Genomic DNA, 23,979 nt, shown 5'->3' with positions numbered 1-23,979 from the left:
GGAGCAGATGCCTCATCAGGACGTCACAAGAATGGTCAGTGTCAACGCCACTTCACTTGCTCACACCCATCACATCAGGGGAAACAAGTTCGAAAGCATGTGCTAGTATGCGAGGAACACAAATCCACTCAAGACAACCAAGATCTGTTGGAGAAATTCAAGCAGCGTTGTATGAAGAATAACTAACTTCCAACCCATGCCAAGGAGATTGGCATCGCCTTCCATGCATCATTCCTATCGAACCACGAGACATCAACCAAGGAAGATTCTGTCAATGAGAGAGGAATCTACCTACTTCAAACAATCGTCGTCAATGACCAACGAATCAACGTGTTCTACGACAATGGTTGCAGTGATCTAATCATCAAGGAGTCAGCAATCGCCAAACTTGGTAACCATGCAACCCAGATATCATCCACACCGATCAAAATTGGTGGTGTTGGTGAATCAACAACCTTATCAACACTTGGTACCTACAGTTTACAACTACCATTGTGTGACGGAGATCAAGCCTTGGTTTCCGGCATCTGTATCAAGTCGATCACAGCAACATTTCCTCATTACCCATTGGATAAAGTCATGGAGGATATTCAGCAATCATTCAGCTCAAGTGGCATATCAGATGTCACACTTCCTAAACCAGCTCACGTCGTTGGAGGAGACACTCACCTGATGTTGGGTGTCAAGTATTTACGATATCATCCCAAGCTCATTTACCAGCTACCATCAGGACTTGGTATCTATCAATCCGCATTCAAAAACGCCGATGGAGGACGTGGAGTGATCGGAGGCCCACATCACATCTTCACAAAGATACACCAATCATTTTTCAGTCATAACCAGATGTTGAGTTTCTTCAATCACCAATACCTCATCGCAAGAGGAGGAGTCCAAGTCAAGATGCTATCCTTACTCAGCAAAGACAAGCGTTTCGAGCTCTCAGAATCAACAGGATCAGAGATTACATATAGATGCATCAAGTGCAGATCCTGCTCGACCTGCAAAAGTTCCGACCATCAACAAGATATCAGCATCAGGGAGGAAGCAGAGCAGGAGCTGATCAATGAATCAGTCAAACTCGACCTCAATACCAACACTGTGACAGTAACCTTACCCTTGCTTCAGGATCCAAGCATCAGACTCAGCCCAAACAAGGACATTGCTATGAAAGTGTACCAGCAGCAAATTAAGAAGTTAAACAAAATCGAGAATCAACAAGACAAGCATGACATCATTGCGTCAGAGAAGAAACTTCAAGATCTTGGTTTTGTTGATTATGTTCCAGCGGTAACCAGGCTGAACGTGGATTGCGTCAAGTTTCCGAAACCTTCAAAGATCAATATCCAGCTGCCAATCGAATTCTTCAGGAGGATGTGTACGTCGACGACTGTATTTCTGGCGACATCAACACAGAGGAAGCATGCAAACGAGCAGACGAGCTAGAAGTTATCACATCCAAAGTAGGCTTCAAGCTCAAAGGAATCACCTTATCCGGCGCAGATCCACCATCACACCTCACTGACGATGGAGTATCAGTGGCAGTCGGTGGTATGAAATGGTACTCAAAGTCTGATGAAGTTTCGATCTCAATCTCAGAACTGAACTTCTCACCAAAGAGAAGAGGAAAGAAATGTTCAGCTGCAACCAATATCATCCCAGAAGTACTCACACGTCGCCACTGTGCATCAAAGGTGGCTGAAGTTTTCGACATTACTGGTAAGCTATCACCACTTATCGCTGCTATGAAACTTGATCTACGAGAGTTATCCAATCTTCAATTGACTTGGGAAGATACCATACCAGATAGCCTACGACCAATTTGGATATCACATTTCGAGATGATGCAAGAACTTGGAAACATCAAATTCAAACGTGCCATCGTGCCTATCGATGCTGTATCGCTTGACATCGAAACGTTGGAATTCGGAGATGCAAGTAAAACATTGATCTGTGTATGCATATACGTTCGATTTCTCCGCAAGAATGGTCATTATTCCTGCCAGTTATCATTTTCAAGAACCAAACTCGTACCAAAAGACATGACATTACCACGTGCTGAACTTTATGCATCTCTAATGGCTACTCACACTGGAGAAGTTGTTCAACGATCGCTCAAACGATACTTCAAATCAGCAACAAAGTTTACAGACAGCCAAGTATCCCTCTATTGGATAACTAACGATCAAAAAGTGCTCAGACAATGGGTCAGAAGTCGTGTCATTGAGATCAATCGATTCACAAGTAAAGATGACTGGTTGCACGTAAAATCCAGTGACATGATTGCAGATATAGGAACCAGGAAAAGAGCAACTTTGAATGATGTCAGTCAAGAATCATTCTGGATCAATGGCTTCGATTGGATGAAACAAGAAAAGAGTCAATTCCCAGCAAAGCGTGTTGAAGAAATCACATTGTCCAACAAAGAGTTATCCGACGTCAATAAGGAAACACAAATCTGCAGGAACATTGAAGTGCACGTCAGCCTCAACAGTGACGAAATAAAGAAGAGATACGAGTTCTCTTCCTACATCTTGGATCCAAATCACCATTAATTCCATCAAGTCATCCGAATCATGGCATACATCTTACGCTACTGCAACAATCTTCGCAAAGCAAAACCAAAGCTTAATGGGGAATTATCTGAAGAGGAGTTATCATCAGCAGAGCAGTACTATTTTCAGAAAGGAACATCTGAAATCAAGAAGTTCACCAACAGATCAAAGTACGAAAATATCGCAAGAGAACAAAATGGAACACTCAAGTATTCTGGTCGTATACTTCCTGATCAAAGCATCTCAATCGTGGGAAGATTCACCAAAGTCATGAAAGACTTGAGCTCATCAACCTGCTGTGTGCCTGTTTTAGATAGGTACTCTCCTGTATCATACAGTATTGTCATGGACATTCACTGGAACAACCCTACTGCACGTCATTCTGGTGTTGAAACAACTCATCGATTTGTTCTACAGAAAGTGTACATCATTGATGGCAGAAGTCTCGATTCATGTCAACGGTGCAGATACCTGATGAAACGTACAGTCGAAATTGCAATGGGACCAGTTCCACCATATAATCTCACCATAGCACCAGCTTTCTTTTACTCACAAATCGACCTATCAGGACCTTACCTGGCTTATCAACCACAAAACAAAAGGAAGACTATCAAAATCTGGCTTGTAGTTTTGTGTTGTTGCTCAACTTCGGCAGTCAGCATCAAAACAATGGATGACTATTCAGCAACATCATTCATCATGGCATTCACAAGATTTGCATGTGACAGAGGGTTTCCAAAAAAGCTCCTTTGTGATGAAGGGAGTCAGTTGGTTAAAGCATGCAAACAGATGAACCTCAACATTCGAGATGTCCAATCAAACCTGATGAAGCTTCACAAAGTCGAATTTCAAGTGTGTCCTGTACAGGGACACTATATGCATGGGAAAGTGGAAAGAAAGATACGTGAAATCAATGCATCTATTGAGAAGATCGCTCACAAGGAAAAATTGTCCCTCCTACAGTGGGAAACGTTATCTGCGACAATGGCAAATACAATCAATAACCTACCACTTGCCCTTGGTAACATCGTTGGTGATTTCGAATGCATGGACTTGATAACTCCAAATAGATTGTTACTAGGAAGAAACAATGATAGAAGTCCTGAAGGAAACGTGATATACACCGACAATCCATCAAAAATCTTACAAGCAAATGAGCAGATCTATCAGTCTTGGTTCGAGATTTGGCTTATTACCCACGTTCCAAAATTGATGAAGCAACAAAAATGGTACCAGACAGATAGCATCAACGTTGGAGATTGTGTCATCTTTACGAAAACTGATTCAGCAATATCAAAGGATTATACGTATGGTCAAGTTACTAATCTTGAATACAGTACCGACGGTGTTGCACGTAAAGCCATACGATACAAAAACGTGACAGAGAACGTATTTCGTGAAACCAAACGAGCAGTTCGTGGTTTGGTTATTATCCATCATGTTGACGAGTCTGACATAATGACTCAACTTGGTCAAATGGCATTGTATAGGCCATTTCACGGTCGAAATGGATCATGGGTAATCAGGACTGATTGCGCCTCCATTACGGCTTCCCGTTGGCTAGACGCAAAAATCTTCAATTTTTTTCAAAACTTTGGACCAATAGTAAGTCGTTATTAGCGCGCAGTGGTCCTGATTACCCATTACGCTTTGCGACTGTGAAATGGCCTATGTTGATTTGGCTTGTTCAAAATGATTTTCCCATTGGGGGAGTGTAATGTTTGTGCTTATAAAATGGACAAAATCATTTTACCTTCGTGTTAATGAACTTTGATCTAATAAAAAGATCGCATATTTCTTAGAGAAAACATATTTTCTTATAATTAGCATAAAGCAATTATCTTTTTACGCATTTTTAATTGTTTCAATTTTGATCAGAGAGTTTTCACGTTTTCTGATTTTCACATTTCTGACAGAACACCTTTGTAGAAGGATGTATGTGAGGGAAGTCAGAGAAAAGTCACTATTTTTAATTTACAAATTTGGAATTTAAGTCAATGAATTTCAAGTTATAATTCATCAATTTTCACTGAATTATTGGCATGGCATTTCACAGCACACACTCATAGGCCAGCCGGTGAGTTTTGGTTCTTTTGTTTTTCTGTGGTTTTGTCTAGGACTTTGATTCTCATTGCCTCTCTATAAGTTAGGATAACCATAGGATTTTCAGTACAATTTTCAATTATAGAATTTACCTAAAAATTTCCTTTGGAATTAGCTCATTTCAGTCATATTTTCTTGTCATTTTGTCTCTATGATTTGTTCACATTTTGATAGATTTTAGAGGTTTATCACGAGCATTTTGAGGATATTTAGGATATTTTGTCATATTTAGTCAAGGATTTGTCATTTTAGTTCAAAATATTTATCATTTCATTTTGTACTTTTTAGTTTGAACTCTGTCAACACAATACATCAATCAACTTCAATACATTATTGTGTGCGTGTTCCAAACCAACCCTTAATCTGTGTCCAGCCTGCCTGCCTCTACAGATTGTATCTATCTATCATCGTGATGTGTGTGTGGTGGAGAGGATCCTAAAATACCACCTAGATGAGTGTGTTTTATAACCATTATAACATCAAACCAAACAAAAATAGTCAAAAGGATTCATTCAGGTTTTGAAATGAACAACTCTCTATGGAAAAGTCAAAATATTTAACCAGAAAAAACGTGTACCTTAACTTGTGTGTTTTCGTACAGTAAGAAAAAGAATGCACAGCTTGGCTACTATCTTTGGAAATTTTATTTGCTGATGATGCAGTTTCGAATGGCGCCCTTTGAAATTTTTAGAATGCGGCTATATTTTTCTAAGTTTTTTATGTTTCAACCATCAAACGATATTGCCGATCGTCAAATGATATTTCCGACCATCGCGCTAAGATATTGCCGACCATTAAAAGATATTTCCAACCGTATACAGAAAAGAATTCGCGGCGTCGCACGCCGGTTAAGCTGTAGCTGAACGCACTAAAAGTTCTTTGGATGTTGAAGGTGGCTTAAAAGCACGATAGAATATAAGAAAATGAATCTCAAAGTCTGAATACAAAACCTTCAAAGTTTGACTCTAGTCCTCCCCTAGGTGGCTTATCTTTTAACCATATTTGGATTGTGTACTGTCCCCGTGACTTAATTCTTTGTTTTTAAATCTGCAAGTAGATTTTTGTCTCGCTTCGCTCGCGTTAAATATGCCGTCCAGGAAAAAGCGGGAAAAAAAGCATTTTCGAAAGCATTTAACACAAAACAAAAGACAAAAACCTTTGATGGGCAAACCCGGGCAGGAATTAAAATCACTAAATGTAGATGGGCCTGAAATGTCAAAACAAAGGCTGAATAAAGTCTAAGCCGGGCTATATCAGTTTTTATTTGACGTCAGTTAGTCAACACTCATTTTGTGTAATTCTTCAAAAATGGTTGGAATTTAGCAAAATCAAAAACATGAACGAAAAAAACCGACAAAAAGCAAGAAAAACAACCATTTGAAGAAGCTAAACAAAACCAAACATGCACTCTCACCTCTTGCTCAGATGACGATGACCAAAACCGTCTAAAATGTCGAAAATACCACCGCATGGTACACTACGAGTGCACACAATTACCGCTTTATCAGCTGCAAATTTTTGCCAACACTTATAACGAACAATATCTATTTCAGAATTGCGTGCGGATAACACGATCTCTAATGAGTAAAATAAGTGAGAACTCGTATCATATGATGCAGAGGGAGATTGAGAAGAAGGACGACGTCATTAAAAAGCTCAAAAACCAGCTAGCCGAGAACCGCAGCCTTAAGAACGATATCGAAAACATCTTAACCAATAAGATGGCTGACTTTGAAATAAAAACCAAGCAGATTATAAAAGAAGAAATAAAGCAAACGACGAATTACATAGAAAAAACATCAGAAGAAACGTACGCTGAAATAACTAAGAAACACAAGGATAATTTCAAATCAGCAGTGAGAGAACATCAACAAGAAAACAAGAATGAAGAAAGAGACATCGAATCAAGAAAATGAAATATTATTATACATGGAATGGTGGAATTAGAGGTAGATAACAAAGAGGAACAACAGGAACAAGACAAAATAGATATTGAAGGTATACTAGGTAACATTGGCGTCCAAGATATCAAACCGTCCCACCATCATCGCATTGGAGAAAACAGAAAAGGGCTACATTGGCGTCCAATCAAATTGATCTTAAAAAGTATAGAGGAAAAGGAACGGATAATGCAAAATCTGCATAAGCTGAAACGATTCAATGAAATTGGTGGCTTTAGCATTACAGACGACTTCACCATCAACGAAAGAAAAATTATTAAAGATATGTGCCAAAAGGCGAAAAAAATGAATTTAAAAAATGATGATTTCGTTTGGCATGTAAGAGGAAGCCCTAGACAGGAATCCCGTATATCACTTCACCGGATTTCTCGAACTCCTTGCTCAGTAGATAGACGGGTCCAATTGAGTGTTCATGAAATTGAACACAAATTCCGTGACCTTATCTTCCATATTTAAAATCCCGACTTTGGTATAAAATTATATTTAGGTAGGCTAACCACGGCGGCGCAAAAATTTATGTCAAGTTTTTTGCTTCCATGATGGCGCACTTTTTGTAAACAAACACTGGCGCTGAATCGACTGAAGGCAGTTTGCTTCTTTCAAGTATAATTTTTCAGTCTTATATCGAATATAAAGCGAAATAGTGGTGATTATCTTTATTAAAAACTGTTATTTTTATAACAACAATTCAAACCAAATACTGGTTGGTCGCTGATGCTGCTGGGTGCTCCACTCTTGACGAAACGTACAATCAATCATAAAACTATCAACTGTTATTTTTATAACAACATTTCCTTTGATTGACTCCATTTGATATATTGTGATTATATACATCATACCCATATACCTGAGATATGGCTGCTGCCCAAGTTGATGCCTTCAAAGCTCAAATGGCTCCAAAATCGAATCTGGAAATAATTGCTGACAGCATTATCAAGAAAGTGAACTCTAATTACCTTCTGAAGAGTAAGCAAATGGCATGCATTGAAAACATTGTGAAAGGTAAAGATACCCTTGCTATTTTGCCAACCGCTTATGGAAAAAGTATGATCTACCAAATGTTGCCCGCAATTTACAAATGTCTTCAAATTGGACAAAAAAGCCAACCAATTGTCCTTGTTATTTCACCGCTGCAATCCCTCATTCGAAACCAGATAGCTGAAGCTGAGGAACTTGGTTCGTACCTTGGGATTAAAGCCTGCAGTCTAGATATGTGCTATGATCTCGAGTCACTGAAGTCAAATGGATACAATATCATTCTGGGTATTCCTGAAAAATGGCTTTCATCATCTGTCAAGGATTTCTTGTCATCATCCTATTTGCGAAAGAATGTTGTTTGTGTTGTTGTTGATGAAGCTCATAAAATTTCATGGTAAGAGCATAGAATTTTTTTAATTTTTTGGCACTTTTTCTGGACTACTTACTGTATGCATACACATACACATATATGCAAACCATTTCTACTAACCACCTGTTTTTTTTTTCAATTTCTGAGAGGTTACGGTAGGCCAGGTAGGGAATAAAGTAAATTGTCCTCATTTTCTTTTGTTCAGGGGTGTTTCTTCTTCATCAACTTCATCACAAAATGTTTTCAGAGAAGCATTTTCAAGAATTGGAGAGATTCGATCATTTTGTTGTGAGAAAGTTCCTGTTCTAGCACTCAGTGCAACTATAGAAATGGACTTCACTGATATTGTAAGAGGAGCATGCAGCCTTTCAAAATCGGTTAAGTATATTTATTCATGTCCTGATCGAAAGAATATAAGACTTTCCATTGTGGATATCAAAACAAAGTCAATTTCTTGTTTTAATTGGTTATTAAATTTGCTTGTAAATGAAATGGAGGACTGCCCAAAAGTATTGATATATTGCCACTCACAGCAGTTGGTATCCTGGTTATTTGGGCAATTCAAAGCCAAGCTTGGTGCAAACTTGTACAAGAATAAGATTGAACACTTTGAAAATTTTTTTATTGGTATGTACCATGCAGATACATCCCCCTTTAATAAAGAGAAATATCTGAAAACATTAACTTCAGAAAATCAATTACCACGTGTAATCATTGCCACAAGTGCCATTGGTTGTGGAATAAATGCTAAGAATTTGCAATTTGTATGTCATTTTGGCCCTGCTTATTCATTAGTTAACTATTGTCAACAGGTTGGACGAGCTGGACGTAATGGTGAATCAAACTGTCATGGCATTTTATATACTTTTTCTGGTTGCTTTAATAAAGAAACTAATATTAAAATGAAAGATTATTGTGGATTGGAAACCTGTCTCAGAACTGGTCTGTTTTCATCATTTAGTGAAAATCAGGCGAACATTTTGCCTCTTTTTCCTGGACACTCTTGCTGTTCTGTCTGCACGCGTTCTTGCTCATGTGGTGATGAACATGGTTATTTTTTTGAGAAAGAATGTGAATTCAAATTGGATGAATGAAATTCAAACCGCCATTCGAACTTCTTCTCCTGAAGATAAAGCTGCAATCGAATCTCTTCTTATCGACCACCATCATAATTTTTTCAACCAGAATCTAATTTAAATCTTCCTTCTTCTTCGATAACTGGCTTGACTGGTTCACTTATTACTGATATTATAGAGAAACTTGATTACATACAATCAGCAGACTATTTAATGGATCATCTCGACATTGTTGATTATGGAGTTGCAACAAAAGTTTTTTCAATAATCTTGCAATATTTTGATTGCGAACAAGTTGTTACTGCCACTGAAAATAACGCTGGTGAAGAGGATGAGAAGTATGTTTTTTCAGACTATGAAAATTTGTCTGATATTGATATCGACTTGGAGATTGAGACTGTTTAAAAATTTATATTTTATTGTTTTTATTATTAAAAGGTTTTTTTTAATAGATTAAAAAAACTCACAAAGTAACCAAATATTAAAAACTTGAGTACAATATGTCGTGAAAAAGATGACCTTAAACTTCAAGATATCATGTATACTGTTAAGTCAACAACTTATTTTTTAAATTAGCCTTATTCGTATTAATTAATGCGGGATAATTTTTGCAAATAAAGACCAAAAAAATTGTCTTGCGAATACTTATTTCTGCGAAGCTTAAAAAATTATGAGCATTTATAATGTGAATCACCATTTTTTTTTAATCTAGCATTCACAAGAATTGCTTTCGAATTTGTTACAGAAACTTTCATTTGAAAAGAAAATGCAATATATACTTTTATTTTTGCTAATGATAATATTGAGATAATGTGTGCAAATTTTTACAAATGACAGTTTCTGAAAAAAAAATTGCAAAATTAATTCCTGCAAATGCTAGATTAAAAAAAAAATTGTGAAATACCTTTCTCTGAATTGTTGTTTTTGAAAAATTTTGTGAACAATATATATATATATCCCACATTAATTAATAATACAAATAGAAATTTCGAGATTTTTTGAATATTTGAAAATTCGAAGGTCATGTTTTTCCAATGGAATACTCTAAGAATACAACAGCTTAAATTCTTCCTTCTTTCTTTTCCCCCATTGAAGGAGCCTGTCAATATCTAGTTTTGCTAGTGTATCTGAATTGAAAGCTGGAAATGATTCATAACTTTGACATTGTTCCTGGTCTTCAGCAAATATGTTTTGTTCCATAAATTGGGTCACAAGATGTCTGACATCATTCAAAGTTTTTGCCTTATTTTTGGACGATTTTTGTTCTTTAATTTTTTGTTCCTTTTCAAAGTTTTCTACGATTGATTTTAAATTTTTTACAGCCTTTGATACTCTTTCTGCATTTTCTTTGTTGACATTTCCGCGGAGGTCTCGAAGCAGCTCTTTTAAAAAGTTGTTCAAATGCTCCATGTGTAGATCCATGCTGATGTTATATCCTTTCATTCCATGTTTGTTGATGAAACGCTCCCAAATAAGACTTAGAGCAGCAGCTGGCTCCATTTGAATGCGAAAAAAAGACTTCAAAACAGTATAAGCATATTTATTTCTACCATAGCATTTGAAGTAGAGGACTGCAACTCTATACAGTTCGAATAAACGTTCACCATCTCCCTCTCTGATTGCGTCGTTGATCGAACGTAACAACAAATTATAGCTGAAAAGAGCCTTTTGATAGCTCAATTTGTGGTTCATTTTCTCATCCTCTACTGTATCTTCCTCGTTAGGTTCAGAGGTTGATTCCGTTGCGTTTCTAAATAGATATGGATTGAAAATTTAATACATTATTTTACTTATAAGATATTTTAGAATTAATATTTCTCATTGTGAACTCTGAACAGTTTTGGAGAACTACCTTAAGGGGATTAATTTTCGCGAGGACTTACTACCTTTTAGTTTTATTTTACTTTTCTAGACTAATTTACCTATCATAATTATGTTTAGCGACTTCATGTTTGTCTCGTCCATTTTTTGTTTTGTAAATCATCTTTTTTCTGTTCTCGCACTTGCCACAAAGGTAAAACTTCAACATTTTTATCCCCTCCGCCTCTTGATCGTTCTTTTGCGTGATTTCAACATTGTACATGACTGTGAATCTAAAAAAACGTGTAACATATTTTTTTTAATAAGTCACCAAGGTAAAGTAAGGAATAGAAAACTGTATTATATTAGATAAAGAATTTATAGATTTTTAAACTATACATTATATCATTAACTTACTTTTTGAAAATTTCTTCTACGTTATTTTGTAGCCATTGGTGTTTTTCTTTATCAGATCCATTTTTGACGTGGTTAGGAATGTTGTCGTCTAAAAAAGGATTGCGAATTAATTTTAATAGCCTTTTCAAAGATTGTTTGCAAATTTTGTTAATGCAAGTTAAACGTGACATTCGTAAATTCTATAACTTTAATTTTTTTGTTTGAAGCATGAGTATAATATACCGTCTATTTTGTTCATGTTAAAATGAGTCATAGCAGCAGCAACAATAAGTGAATCTGTTTCGATATCGCAGAATTCTTTGACAGCATTGAAATCCTCCTTGGCTCCTTTTTTTGCGTTCGTCGAGTGAGTGACATTCATCGACCATTCTGTTGTTCCATGTTGTGCTCCTGAATCCCTTCGACGAAATATTTTTTCCTTCACCTGTTGGAAAAATATCAATTTAGTATTTTCAATAATTATTTTTTTCATTTCAAGTATTTTCAGATTTATGTGATTATAACCTTTTTAAACTAATTTGTATTCGGACTCACCTCGTATAGTGTGCGTTTCAAATGCCAGTCTTCGTACGCTGGTTTTAAACCTTGGAGCATCTCGTAAGCATTTCTACAATCTACAAAGCCTTGCTGTGCATTAATAACTCTCTCTTCCGTTAACTGATCACCTCCGAATAAGAGTGGTTCAATGATTTGTTTTGTTGTTTCTCCGTTTTCAGTTTCAACCTCCATCATTGGTACATAGCTTTCTTGTATTTCCCGAATTATTTGAATTATTTCAGTGGTTGAGTTTTCAGCATGAAATGAGAGACCAAGAGGTACCTGAATCAAAATAGAATACACTGTCTAGAAATACTATTTCAAAAATCAATATTTCACTTTTATTATAAATAATAACTTTCAGAAAACTAAGGAAAATAATTATTCAGATAAAATGGACAAATATTTCTTTTGTCAAATACTTACCACTTGGGATTTTTCTGACATCTCTTTTGTAAATGGATGAGGGATATGCCAACATACGTTCTTTCGAAGGAACTTAAATGACGGCATAAATGTGACAATGCTTCTTGCAATGAGAACCTTGTAGGTTTTAGATAAGACGTCTTGTGTGTTCAATCCAGGGAAAATGGGCATATTTTGATACTCTTCCAAAGTTCTGTTAGCTAAATAAGTAATAAATAGACCCCTTTTAAAGTCATGGAAGTTGGTTAAGTTATCCGCTTTACAGGAAATCTAGATAAGTTATTTGAGTTCCTGTCAAATTAAAAACATTCGATAAACAACGGAGCATACTTTATACCTTTTGAAGGGTGAACTCTGTGCAAAATAGCCATATAGTGGAACCAGTGAATGCTTTCATTGTGTTTGTTTTTTCCTTGGTGTCGAGTCCTCTTCTCGAAGTCGAGGTTGTCTCCAACAATCTAGAAGAAATTTGCAGGGTATACTAAATCTGTCTGCTAAAAATAGTGTCCGCTTACTTATTAGAAGAGTTACTATGATTACTGCCGATTTATAAAAACTTAAATATTTCAAAGGGACAGCTATACCTTGAATAAAGCTGCAGCCGGGTTAGTGAGTCTTCTTAATTGTTTCGCTTCGTTAAATGTTACACCATTGTCTTCCTTCAATTTCAATATCACTTTATAATCATCTTCGATATCTTTTTTCCATGCTTGAACCTCCGTATCGAATTTCGCACCAAAGTCCCCATTGCGTTGCAAAGCTGTGTTGTAACCATTCGATAAACCCATTTTACTAAACCACCCAAAAGAACGTTTGCTAGCACCTGCCGAAATCAGTAACTGGTCGTTTCTTGAAGCGACGACGTTAGAACTTTTGGGGTACCTTTCAAAATAAAATCAATTATGTAATGAAAGTCGCATAATCATTGGCTTTTACGTAGGCTAAAGTTCCGACCTATGCGTATATTAATATAAGGAATAGTTTTTTTCGAAACCCATTAGTTCCGCTTATTATAGTTACAAAGATATCGAATAAATATGCTGTCCCGCTCATTACATTTAATACCAACCTTGCTTTAAAAATGGCGCCGTAACATAAAGTTCGTGTCGCATGGTCACTTGCCGATTCTCCGCCTGACTTCCGATCTTTCCCTCCCATCGCACCCTTTAACGCACTCGATAGCACCGGACATAAAGCACCAACTTTTTTACAGGATTCCACATCACTAAAGTTTACCACACTTTCCATATCAGCTGCTTCAAGCTCCTTGGTCGCGTTCGGTATTTCGGTGTAGCAAGACTTTGCGATATCATCAATGTCAGCAAGATCAATTACTTCTTTCTAAAATTAAAGTCAGTTCAGTTATTAAACTCACTTTTATGAGCAATAAAAACAAGGGTGTTTGTCCGAACTGAGATTTTTGTGATCTGCTCATATATGCTTTTACTGGGAACTGCACCGAAGGCCGCCGTGTACGGGAAATAATTATATATTGTATTGATTTATAATGATAGTCACCTTTTCGTTTTCAATCTTTGCTTTTTTTCCTCCAATAACCTGCTGTTTATCTTCATCTTCTTCATTATCTGGTGCTTTCCTCTTAACCCCGACCCAACTCTCCTTAATTCTTTGTGCCTCTTCTAACTTTTTTATCTTTGATTCACATGGTCTGCAAATCGATTCTGACAGGCCGGAGTCCTCTTCGACGATCAAGCCAATCGCATGCAGTCTTTTACTGAGGGTAGCGCTGCCGTCTTTTTTTAATTTAAATAAGTTAAACCTGCATTCTTTTGAGTTCTGATTTACTTTGTAGTCTGTGAAACACAAACGGCAATAGTTCTTTGAATGATTAGGACGTTCAATGTAATTATTGTAATTTGAAGCCATCATTAATCATAATCTCTTAATCTCCTCACGCGTGGTTTTTGTTGTGGTTTTGAGATCGAAAGTGAAATAGAAAATTCACGCGCTTAAATGACGTAATCTTATAACATTTCTGACTTTTTTAGTTACAGTATATATATTTATTTATTACAAATTATCGAACGCTTATTTTCATTATTTTGACTTATTAAAACTAAATGCTTTTAAATCTGTTTTTTTTTGCCATTTATTATGGTTAAATTGACTGAAAGAGCCCAGCTTCTCATCCTCTATAGTATATTTGCTTTCGTTTGTTTATTGGCCATTACTTGTATCAACTAAACCTTGGTCAAACTTTCTACTTTGTTGTTGTCTAAAGTTTTCAACAAATTTATCTATAGTAAAGCAGGCCATGTATATAAATATTTGTAAACATTGAAATCGAAAAAATGAAAGCTGAAGGAAAGGAAAATGGCTGGCGAAACCAGACATTGTGGTGTTTGTGTTTAAATGATGGCTGGTTTTTTATACTTTGTTGCTTGTTTTTATATAAATACTTCGGAAAAAGCTTATGTTTTTACTAGTTATATCCTTCTGCAGAAGCATTTTCATAAATCTTTTCTATAATAAGTGTCTAAAGCAAGCACACAGTGTGATTGAAAAATACTTTTTTTTAGTTTTCTCAGCTTGTTTTTAAAGTTTCAAGACAATGTTTTTTTTCATTTCTGCCATTTTGACTTATTTCTACCATTTTGATTATGTAAATTAATGCAAATTATCTCCTAATTATATTTTCGAAATCAGTGAAGTGTAAAATGAAAGTGACAGTTGAAAAATTTGAAATGCTCAATTGGACCTGGCTATTCATTTTCTCTTTTGGATGTTACAGGAAATAAGAAAATGGTTAGACAGTGTTTCCTGGCTAAGGAAGCCCTAGAACAAACCTTCGCCTAGTTCAAAAACCTAGGACAAAGACCAAAACAACGTCTTCCCTGTCCATATCTTCTGACGACTGGACGACAGATGAAGAATTAGACAATATTTTATAAATCTTGAATTATTTCGTAGAGGTCGATAGACCTGTGAAATATAACTCTATGAATAAAATAAAAAAATAAATCCGATCTGTCAATCAAAACAAACTTATCGAGAGAACAAAAGAAATTGCTTGCGAAAATGAAAGTGACACACAAAAAACAAACAAACAGACTACGGTTATTAATATAAAGATATATATATTTTCGTAAAAGGCCGAAATCTTGTGTAGGTCAAGAACTGAGGAACAGATTATGTGTTTTCTTGAAATATTTTTTGACTCATATTGAGTTACTTCTTTCCATCTTAACTCATATTGAGTTGCTTTGTTCCTTATAGTCATATTTCCGATCACTAGTTTTGCATTGATGGGTTTCTATGTCATCATATTTTTCTTTTCAACTCCAACCTGATTGATTTTCTGTGAATGTTCATTGTAGATTTTTGTTGTAATTTGTATTGTCTTTTTGTTTTGTGGGTTTTGTCTTTAGTGTTTCCATTTTGAGTAATTGAAGGTTTTATACTTCTAGACTATATCTATATATTAATAGCCGTACTGTGTGTGTCATTTTGTCTATGTGTTATACTTTCGTTTTTGCAAGCAATGTTTTTGTCTTCGACAAGTTTGTTTTGATTGACAGATCAAACGGATAGAGCTTGGTTTAGACTAACTTATTTATTAATGACATTCGAATTCTTCTCAAAACAAAACAATTTCATTTCATAGAAAAGAACATTTCAAATGTAAGTCAAAACATAAAAATCACAAAGTTTTTCGGACAACAACAGCATTCAAAGGGCGATATAAAGCATAAGAAAAAATTAGTTCACCTCTTTCTTCCTATAGAACATTCAAGTCGTCGTTACTGTTAGAAAGTGTGTACGTCATTTTTATGTTTAAATTCGAAAAGCTATGACAAGGGTTTAAAAAAGGGCAGGTCTAAAACGCCTAATAACCTACTACTTAATACTTACTACCTAATACTTAATACTGACTATCTAATCCGTTTGGATACTTTACAGACCAGAACTTCCAGGCCCTGGCTCTCCTTCGCCTGTTCAAAATTATATTCTAAGAAAATTGGTTTCGTGGAATTTGAATGTGTTATCTAAAAGAATATTTAAATATTAAGTAAATATCTTCTTCGCCTCATATAAGTACAAAGCAAAAGGTCATTATCCCTAGTTTTTCTTCCTTTTACTTCTCTCTCGTATAACTTTGATTTAATTATAAGAACACATGTGTAAAATATCTAAAAGAGTTATTCTTATACACCCTGTCTCCTTTATAAAGATCCAAATGGTTAAAACGTTATTTAAACGTTTTTTGATTTAAATATAGGTCATTTAATTGTACCATTCTGTATTTATATCTGCATCATATCGAGTAAAGTTCATACTACTTCTTGAGATTTGTTTGCAGGGCTTTATCATCTCAACTAATTCTTATAAATAAAACCAATATGAATGAGCAAGCGAAATATTTTTCTCCTACGAAAAAGTGTGTCTCGATAAAATGTGTGTAGTCTGTAAACTTTATGAAAAAAGCGCGGGAAAATGAGGTGACGTAAAAAAAAAAAGAGAAAATCTTTTCATGTCTTCAAAACGCTATAAGACAAAAACTTCAAATTTTTTTAACACCAGATTTTCAGATTTGGTCATATTCGGCATGCTGATTATTTTAAAGGTGTTTTCGAGCAATTTTGAGGTATATATAGTAAATATTAAGTATTAAGTAGTAAGTATTAGGTAGTAGGTATTAGACGTTTTAGACCTGCCCGTTTAAAAAAGCAACTTAGAATTGTCTTATTTTTTTCGATCTGCTAAAAACAAAGAGTAGCACTATTCTTTGTGACCTTCCCACTTTTTCCTGAAGAATTGTCAATTCAACTGGACGGCATATTTAACGCAAGCAAAGCGAGAAAAATAACTACCTATGTAGTCACTGGGGGACAGTACACGTTCCAAATATGGTTAAAAGATAAGACACCCGAGGAGGGTTAGAGTCAAACGTTGTAGAGATTTTTTTTTTATTTGATCGTTTTTAAGCCAGCTTCAACATCCAAAGGAGTCGCGTTGGTGTAATTTAAGATGCACGATCTAACGATTTACGTTGCACGATTCGCGATCCGTGCATGAAATATGTTAATTCATACGTAATTATGCTAATCATGATAAAATATTTACAATTACAATTTACAAACTTTCATTCGCTAAAACTCAATTATTTTCAATAACATCATTTATGTAAGATTATACAGATTATTCTCTTTTTAATTTAAATTCAGTTATAGATCAAAAGAAAGTAAAGGCCACGTGCATTCACCTTCTGTACTCTCTCTTTTTCATAGCTTGAATCAATATAAGGGAATTGTTTACCGAAAAAAAATTCTTTCTCATAATAGAGCACCCGTTTTTTCCTTCGTACATTATGGTCCGCAAAAGATATTGTCAATTAGCCAATACTAGACGGTTCCCGTCGTCGCAAACGCTGGTTAACGGTTTTGCTTGCACATCAAAAGCCTTTAACATACCATAATGTGGGTTGATTCCTGACATCGTTTTGGCTCAAAATGCCGAATACAATAATAAAACTTATACTTCTAAACTTTCAACATTCGTCAAAATTGTGTGTCTGTAAGCCTCGATGATATAGTTTAGAACAGAAGTTTGTGTTGAATGAAATGCCATTGTTTTAGAATTATGTTATATAATTTAAGTTTTATGATAATTATTAGGAATAATCAGCATACTTTATGCATGGATCGCGCATCGTGAATCATAAATCGTTAAATCGTGCATCTTAAATTACACCAACCCCTTTTAGTGCGTTCAGCTACAGCTTAGGGTTCACTCACAAAAGCTGAACCACCCACCCACGCCCTAAAACGTCAAACACTTGAAATCCCCGAAAATCGATGAAAAACTGCCTTCATTACTGTTTCGTCAGTATCTTGATTTTCACTACGGCTCACATAGTTTATATTTGAAAAAAGAAACAGAGATAATTTCTAAACTTGTTCACCAAATTCCCGTAATTAATTACCGTGAAGTCTGGTAACTTGCATCAGTGGAGGCTAACATGCATAGCCCTCAAATGAATGACCTGTCCGGTCCTTAAGAAACGAAATTAAATGAAAATAAAAATGGTAGAGTAGAGCTGCGAGCGAAGCTGCGTAGTTCATTTTTTTTGAAATTTTGCTGTTTTGATTGGTCAGTCATCTGAGGGCTATGCATGTTAGCCTCTACTGATGCAAGTTACCCGACTTCAAGGTATCTCTGTAATATATAGCGACAGAAAGAACAGCCATCTACAATAATTCAAGCCGTCAAAGAAAGAAAAGACATAGACATCAGGCCGTTTGTTTTGGTTTTCAAAACAGATGAAGCAATCAAACAGTTAAACATGCGAGAAGTAAAATCGATGTTTCTCGATTTGAAAAAAAAAAACCTCAACAACCTTTAACCCATCCACCGACTAACGTCAATTGACGTTTTTCTAACCTAAAATCGATTTGAGAGTGACCCCTTAACCGGCGTTCGACTCCGGGTACTGGCAAGATGGGGCCCCGTCTACTCACGATTTTTTCTGAACTCGATAGTAGACGGGTAGTTTTGTACAAAATTTTCTACATTTCTTTGTAGAAACGCTTCTGATTGGCCGATTATGTCTATTGTTCTACCGAAAAATTTATGCAACAAAACTCTGATTGGCCAGTTTTCAAACGGTTTTTTTCTGGTGGCAAACTCAAAATCTCCAATTCTACCATACTAATTTTTATCGCATGTGAGCTTTGTGAAATGGAGAAAAAATTTGTATGGGTCCAGACTAGGTACAGGCTAGTATATATGTTTATATATAGTATGAAAAGTATGAAAATATGAAATGTTTTCTCCTGTCAGACCTACAAACAACAAAGAGTGGCCGAATTATTTTTCCTCTTAGAGAAACGATGTTACAATGAAAGGGTAATTAGTCCTCTCTGGGTCCCTCTGTCTTTATCCTGGCTTGGGATAGGCCGACTATGTCATTTAAGACAGTTAGACGACATTACCCCAGCGGCCTGTACAAGATGACAAACTCCAGGTAACCTGAGATCAGATTGTGGTTGTTTTCTGCCCACCACGCTGAAGCTCTTAAGGGATGGGTGAAAACATACAATCTGACGAATATGCTATCTCAAGATCGTAAAGACTGCGTTCGTCTAAAAGGACTGGGGACGACAACAAAGTTGCGTGATTGTGTTTACGAATAGGGTGCCGTATCAGTTTTTGACTTTCTGGCGCACAACAAGATTCTAGTTGTAAAATTTTCCGTGGGAGGACTATTTTCCTCAGATGTATAAAAATAAAATGAAATATAATGATGTATAAGTGCCTTCAGAGGTTTACCTAGCCTGGATATCCAGCCCATAAACTTTTTTATTGATTTTGATATTTCTTATGTTTACGGTCTGGTTTACGAGGCCCCCCCAGCGGTTTGCGTGATGGCGTGATTGGGACTTTTTTCTTGCGTGATGGCGTGATTAGACATTTTTTTTGGCGTGATGGCGTGATCAAGAATTTGGCGTGATGCGTGATAGGGCAAAAATTTGAGGCGTGATGCGTGATTTGCGCTATTTTTCGCTATTTTTTGCGTGATGACAAATTTTAGCGATTTTCGTGATGCGTGATGGAGAATTTTTTTTTGCGTGATGGCGTGATTAGGGGTGCCGCTGGGGGGGCCTCGTTTACCTAGATCGTCTGCATTCACATCTGAGGATGATTATGCAGATATTCTAATTGTTTGGTCCAAGCGAATCAGAGATATGAATGGTGGCGCATATAAGAAATTATGCGAGTCGACTTGAAGTGCTCGCCTAAGTATTTGGATGGACTGTGCAGGCGATCAGCATGGCGCGTACGCTGCTTTGCAAATCTCCCTGATTTTTCTTTTTCAAAGCAAATAACAATAGAATACCTAATTATCTCCCTTGAGTGTTTGCCCACGCATCCAAATAAAAATAACAATAATAGTAGGGAAGAAGTGGGAAGATCAAAACATGGGAATTTTAAGATGTTCTGGTTGTTTTCTTTTCAATTACTTGCCTAGATATTCTTATTTTAATCTTCTTAATGACTTGGTTGCATCGTGTAAAGAACTAAAGGTATATCTTTATTTTGCTTCAAATAATTCTTCTTTTCTGTTTTGGGTTGGATTTTGACACCCCTGTCTCAGTGACCCGGTGGCTTTAAAAATTTCACCGGGGATAAAAAATTTTCTTTGGAAATCCAGTGGGGATTTTTCAAAGACAGAAAATACCAGTGGGGACACAGAATTAGAATAAAAATTTCAGTGGGGATTTCGAAATTTTCTTTTTTTCCAAGTTTGTTGAAACAGTACAGTAAGTGTGATCAACGACCTAATAAAATAGATAGACCAGTATCCTATTGAAATGATCCGCGTAAGAATGATAAAAAATTTAATGATTTTTTGCATCATTAAAATGTCATTCCACTTGCAAAAGCATTTTTTAAGATTAGCTATTGGTTGATATTGATCACATGACCTAAATTTTGTGAATATGTTCTTAATTTCAAGTCAAACTTTTAGGCTTAAAAATTAGTAAACATTGTTAAAAAATTATAACATTTATATTTGGATAGTGTTTGTGTTTTCTATCTTAAGAACGCACCATGAACGCACGTTTATTTCCTTAGTTTTTCAAAAATGTTTATGTTCTTAAAGAAAATGTGCTGAAAAGCGCAACAGTGTTGTCGAAAAATATTGAAAAATATCTTGTGAGAAAGATGATTAAAAATGCGATCTGACGTAAGCAAAAAAATCGAAAATTATGTTTATGGTCAGTAGAAATTGGATATAATTGATTTTACACCATTTAGAGATGCTTGTAAAAAGTCTGATTTCTTTGTAATGACTTACGCGGACGGCAGAAAGACGGCAAGATGAAAGAATACAAAATGAATAGAAAACAAAATATTTCTAAGAGCCATTGCATGAAGTTCTTGGTCCATCTATTTTATTAAGTCGTTGGTGTGATAAGCAAGCATTTTTATTTCAATCTTTATGTAATTATATGGATATGCATAATGCATCATAACATTTTTCTTTCCTCCCACCCAGTCTTGATTGGGTCAATGAGGCTCATCAAGTTGAATTACTTATATATCATTTCCTCCCTAAGTTCATTTGGCCAAAATTTCCAAACATAGACCTTTCATCTTGAACGGGCAGAATAGCAACTATTTGCTAACATGACAGCTATAACAAGAAATAGAAAAGCTGTATTGGAGTGGCTACTTTCCTAGGACAGTTGCCATATATATTTGATGAGATCAACGTCCTCATGATCTCGGACATAAATTTTGTATACCATGATCCTAATGAGCAGCCTAGCTCAATGGTACAAGATCGAGCAATCGACTGTCAATTTAATATTACCCCAGTTTTTTCGGATTCGATTGTATTTGATTACGTTTACAGGGGGGTTTAGGATTTAAAAAGAGTGGTGTATCTCTGGTATTATGACGTAACGGCTACATAAGTGTCTAAGGAGGCGCCACCATGGTTGAGGCCGACGGGTTAGAAAATTTTTGAAAATAGGACCCTCTAGATTGGCTAAATATGGCCTCAAATTTCAAATTTTTGACAGTAAAAAAGCAGTTTTTTAGTCGTAATATAGCAAGATTTCAGGGTCTTTTCAGAGTGGAAAAGGAAAATAATGGGTTTCCTAGTAGTTTAAAAATTTTTTATACTCAGGTCTAGATTTCCTAAGCCAAGTTGCTTTTAGGCCATTTTGAGGCCTGAACCCTTTAGCACTGCGTTGCTTATAAAATTCAAAACCGTATAGCTAAAAAAGTTATGATAGAAAAAGAAAAGATCACACAATTTCTTTTAAAATCCATTCACTTTTTGAATAAATAGGTATCTCAACAATAATAATGTACACATTTTCTATTAAACAGCATGGAAATATCACAAGCCTCACAAAGGGAGAGAGCCATAAAAATATACAAAAGAGATGAACAAGAAAATTGTTAGAAATTTTGTGTATAATCTATTATATCAAAACCTCTGTGAGAGAAAAAAAAGTTATGTTGAAGCTTTTTTGAGTCAAAGTTGTTCATTTGTTTTGAAAAATAAAAATCTATTATCAAGCTTTAATGAAGCTTATGGACATTTTTCAACAAAACTAAATATGAAATAAAATGTAAAAACTAGAAAAACAGTAATAATATAATGCCTCTATATACATCCATTTCTCCATGTCTCATCCATGTCACTTTCATTAAAATTCCAAGAGACACCAGCCAAAACATAAAATAATTCACAATAATCCCAAAAAAAATGAAAAACATTTCTCAGTCAAGCAAATGAATTCTTGGTACTTATTTTAAATCATAGGTTGGGTTTCTTTACTTTGTGTACATGCATGTCAGGATGATAGCAGAACAGGAATATAATCCATCAAAAATGAATTTGAAACATATTCCCAAGTTAGTTCAAGAAATGTCGTTCGATGTTTGAGCTCTGAGTTTGGGAAGAAGCACGTCAAATTATCAATATCATTGAACGATTCATAATTTTGATAACAAAAATCACATTCATGGTCTTGAGAAGTCTGTTTACAATCTCTTTGATATCTGAACTATTTGACAGGTTCAGTATCATATGCAATCAGTTCAACAATTTTGTCTTTGTTGGTGGTCACTAGATAGCCCTATCATATGCATCTGCTGCTGTAGTATTTTGCAGGCCATGGGTCATGCTGTATCATGATGGACAAAATAAAATCCTCCAGAAATTCCTCACAACAAGATTCAAAGCAAATCATTCCCATAATTTTTTAGTTTCTACAATGACAATATCCATTCTCTCCCTTGTATAAATTTCTTTTTTCTTGAGGTAGAAATAAATCCAGACAAACATGTCACGACCCTCGACATGGCCCGGGAATTCTCGGGCCAAAACTTTTATTGGAATTCGCGTAAAGCCCGAGTATGGCCCGAGCTAGCCCGAGAATTCGGGCCACACGCGGGCCACCCACGGGCCACACTCGGGCCAATTTTTGAAAACATGATTTAAATAGGCGTGTAATTTCAGGACTGAATTTTTTTAACATTTTCTTTGAGAAAAACTTGGTTTCTCTTAATTATATTAAATATATGAATGTTGTAAATTCATATAAATATTAAATGTTTTATTTGGTATGAAAACTTAGTTATAAATATACTTAGGGTGGAAATATTTGCTAGTAAACTGGTCCTGGTTTTAAACTGAAGCGTGTCCACGGGAAGCTCGTAAAGTTTTTTTGAGCGATATAAACAAAACAGACAAATCTTATTTTGTACTATTTTGTTTAACTGGACATGCTGAATCAATTTAAATATGGAATCTTCTGAACATGGCCCGAACATGGCCCGAATGACTCGGGTCATGTTCGGGCCAAAAGAATTGATAGGGTCTCTCGGCCCGAACATGGCCCGAAGAGGCCCGAGAATTCTCGGGCCATGTCGAGGGTCGTAACATGTCCCTCTCAGGACTCAGCTTCTTGCAAAGTTTTCCAAGTTTGTTTTCTCTCTGTCTTCCTTTTCATTTCATCATAACAGTTTACAAAACATCAAACTGACACTGATAAAAATCCATTAAAGTAGTTTATTTTTAAAGTCTATTTTCAACCCATTTTAATCATCAAAACTCCATAAAACTGCATGGAGAGCACAAAGGTTTAAAACCACTGTAAACCTGTAAACAGTTTTTCCAGTGTCTCACATTCTAGACTAGGCCTGTTCATAAACAACAAATCGGGATTTTCTAGCCTAGCTGAGCGCGTACTACTTAGGTAAAGAAATCTGTCAGT

The 23,979-nt window shown here is 35.6% G+C and overlaps 2 protein-coding genes across 2 annotated transcripts; one reads left to right on the top strand and one right to left on the bottom strand.

Annotated features, from left to right (window-relative positions):
- Window positions 1-2,573: 2,573 nt before the first annotated feature.
- On the top strand, window positions 2,574-4,495 carry LOC136817607 (uncharacterized). Its single transcript, XM_067073933.1, has 2 exons — window positions 2,574-4,070; window positions 4,469-4,495. The coding sequence occupies exons 1-2, from the start codon at window positions 2,574-2,576 to the stop codon at window positions 4,493-4,495; spliced, it is 1,524 nt and encodes a 507-aa protein (XP_066930034.1).
- A 5,508-nt stretch (window positions 4,496-10,003) lies between these two features.
- LOC136817606 (uncharacterized) lies at window positions 10,004-14,107 on the bottom strand. The gene is made up of 10 exons (XM_067073932.1): window positions 13,739-14,107; window positions 13,290-13,561; window positions 12,805-13,102; window positions 12,558-12,678; window positions 12,221-12,420; window positions 11,792-12,076; window positions 11,480-11,681; window positions 11,258-11,345; window positions 10,963-11,133; window positions 10,004-10,790 (listed from the first exon to the last, which is right to left on the bottom strand). Exons 1-10 carry the CDS (start codon window positions 14,105-14,107, stop codon window positions 10,085-10,087), a joined length of 2,712 nt encoding a protein of 903 aa, XP_066930033.1. The 3' UTR covers window positions 10,004-10,084.
- Between the last annotated feature and the right edge of the window lie 9,872 nt (window positions 14,108-23,979).

The sequence above is a fragment of the Clytia hemisphaerica genome, unplaced genomic scaffold, assembly GCF_902728285.1.
Source record: "Clytia hemisphaerica strain Z4C2 unplaced genomic scaffold, Clytia hemisphaerica genome assembly, whole genome shotgun sequence".
Taxonomy (NCBI): Eukaryota; Metazoa; Cnidaria; class Hydrozoa; order Leptothecata; family Clytiidae; genus Clytia; species Clytia hemisphaerica.
Note: the sequence above shows the minus strand (reverse complement) of the source record. Positions and strands in the feature narration are given on the sequence as shown.

Excerpts from the sequence above, each read along its gene's own strand:
- LOC136817606 (XM_067073932.1), bottom strand. The coding sequence starts at position 14,107 with ATGGCTTCAAATTACAATAATTACATTGAACGTCCTAATCATTCAAAG. Across the intron at positions 12,421-12,557 it reads CAGAGTTCACCCTTCAAAAG|CTAACAGAACTTTGGAAGAG; the intron begins GTATAAAGTATG and ends TTACTTATTTAG. Across the intron at positions 11,346-11,479 it reads TAACATGAACAAAATAGACG|ACGACAACATTCCTAACCAC; the intron begins GTATATTATACT and ends ATCCTTTTTTAG.
- LOC136817607 (XM_067073933.1), top strand. The coding sequence starts at position 2,574 with ATGGCATACATCTTACGCTACTGCAACAATCTTCGCAAAGCAAAACCA. Across the intron at positions 4,071-4,468 it reads ACGGTCGAAATGGATCATGG|AACACCTTTGTAGAAGGATG; the intron begins GTAATCAGGACT and ends CATTTCTGACAG.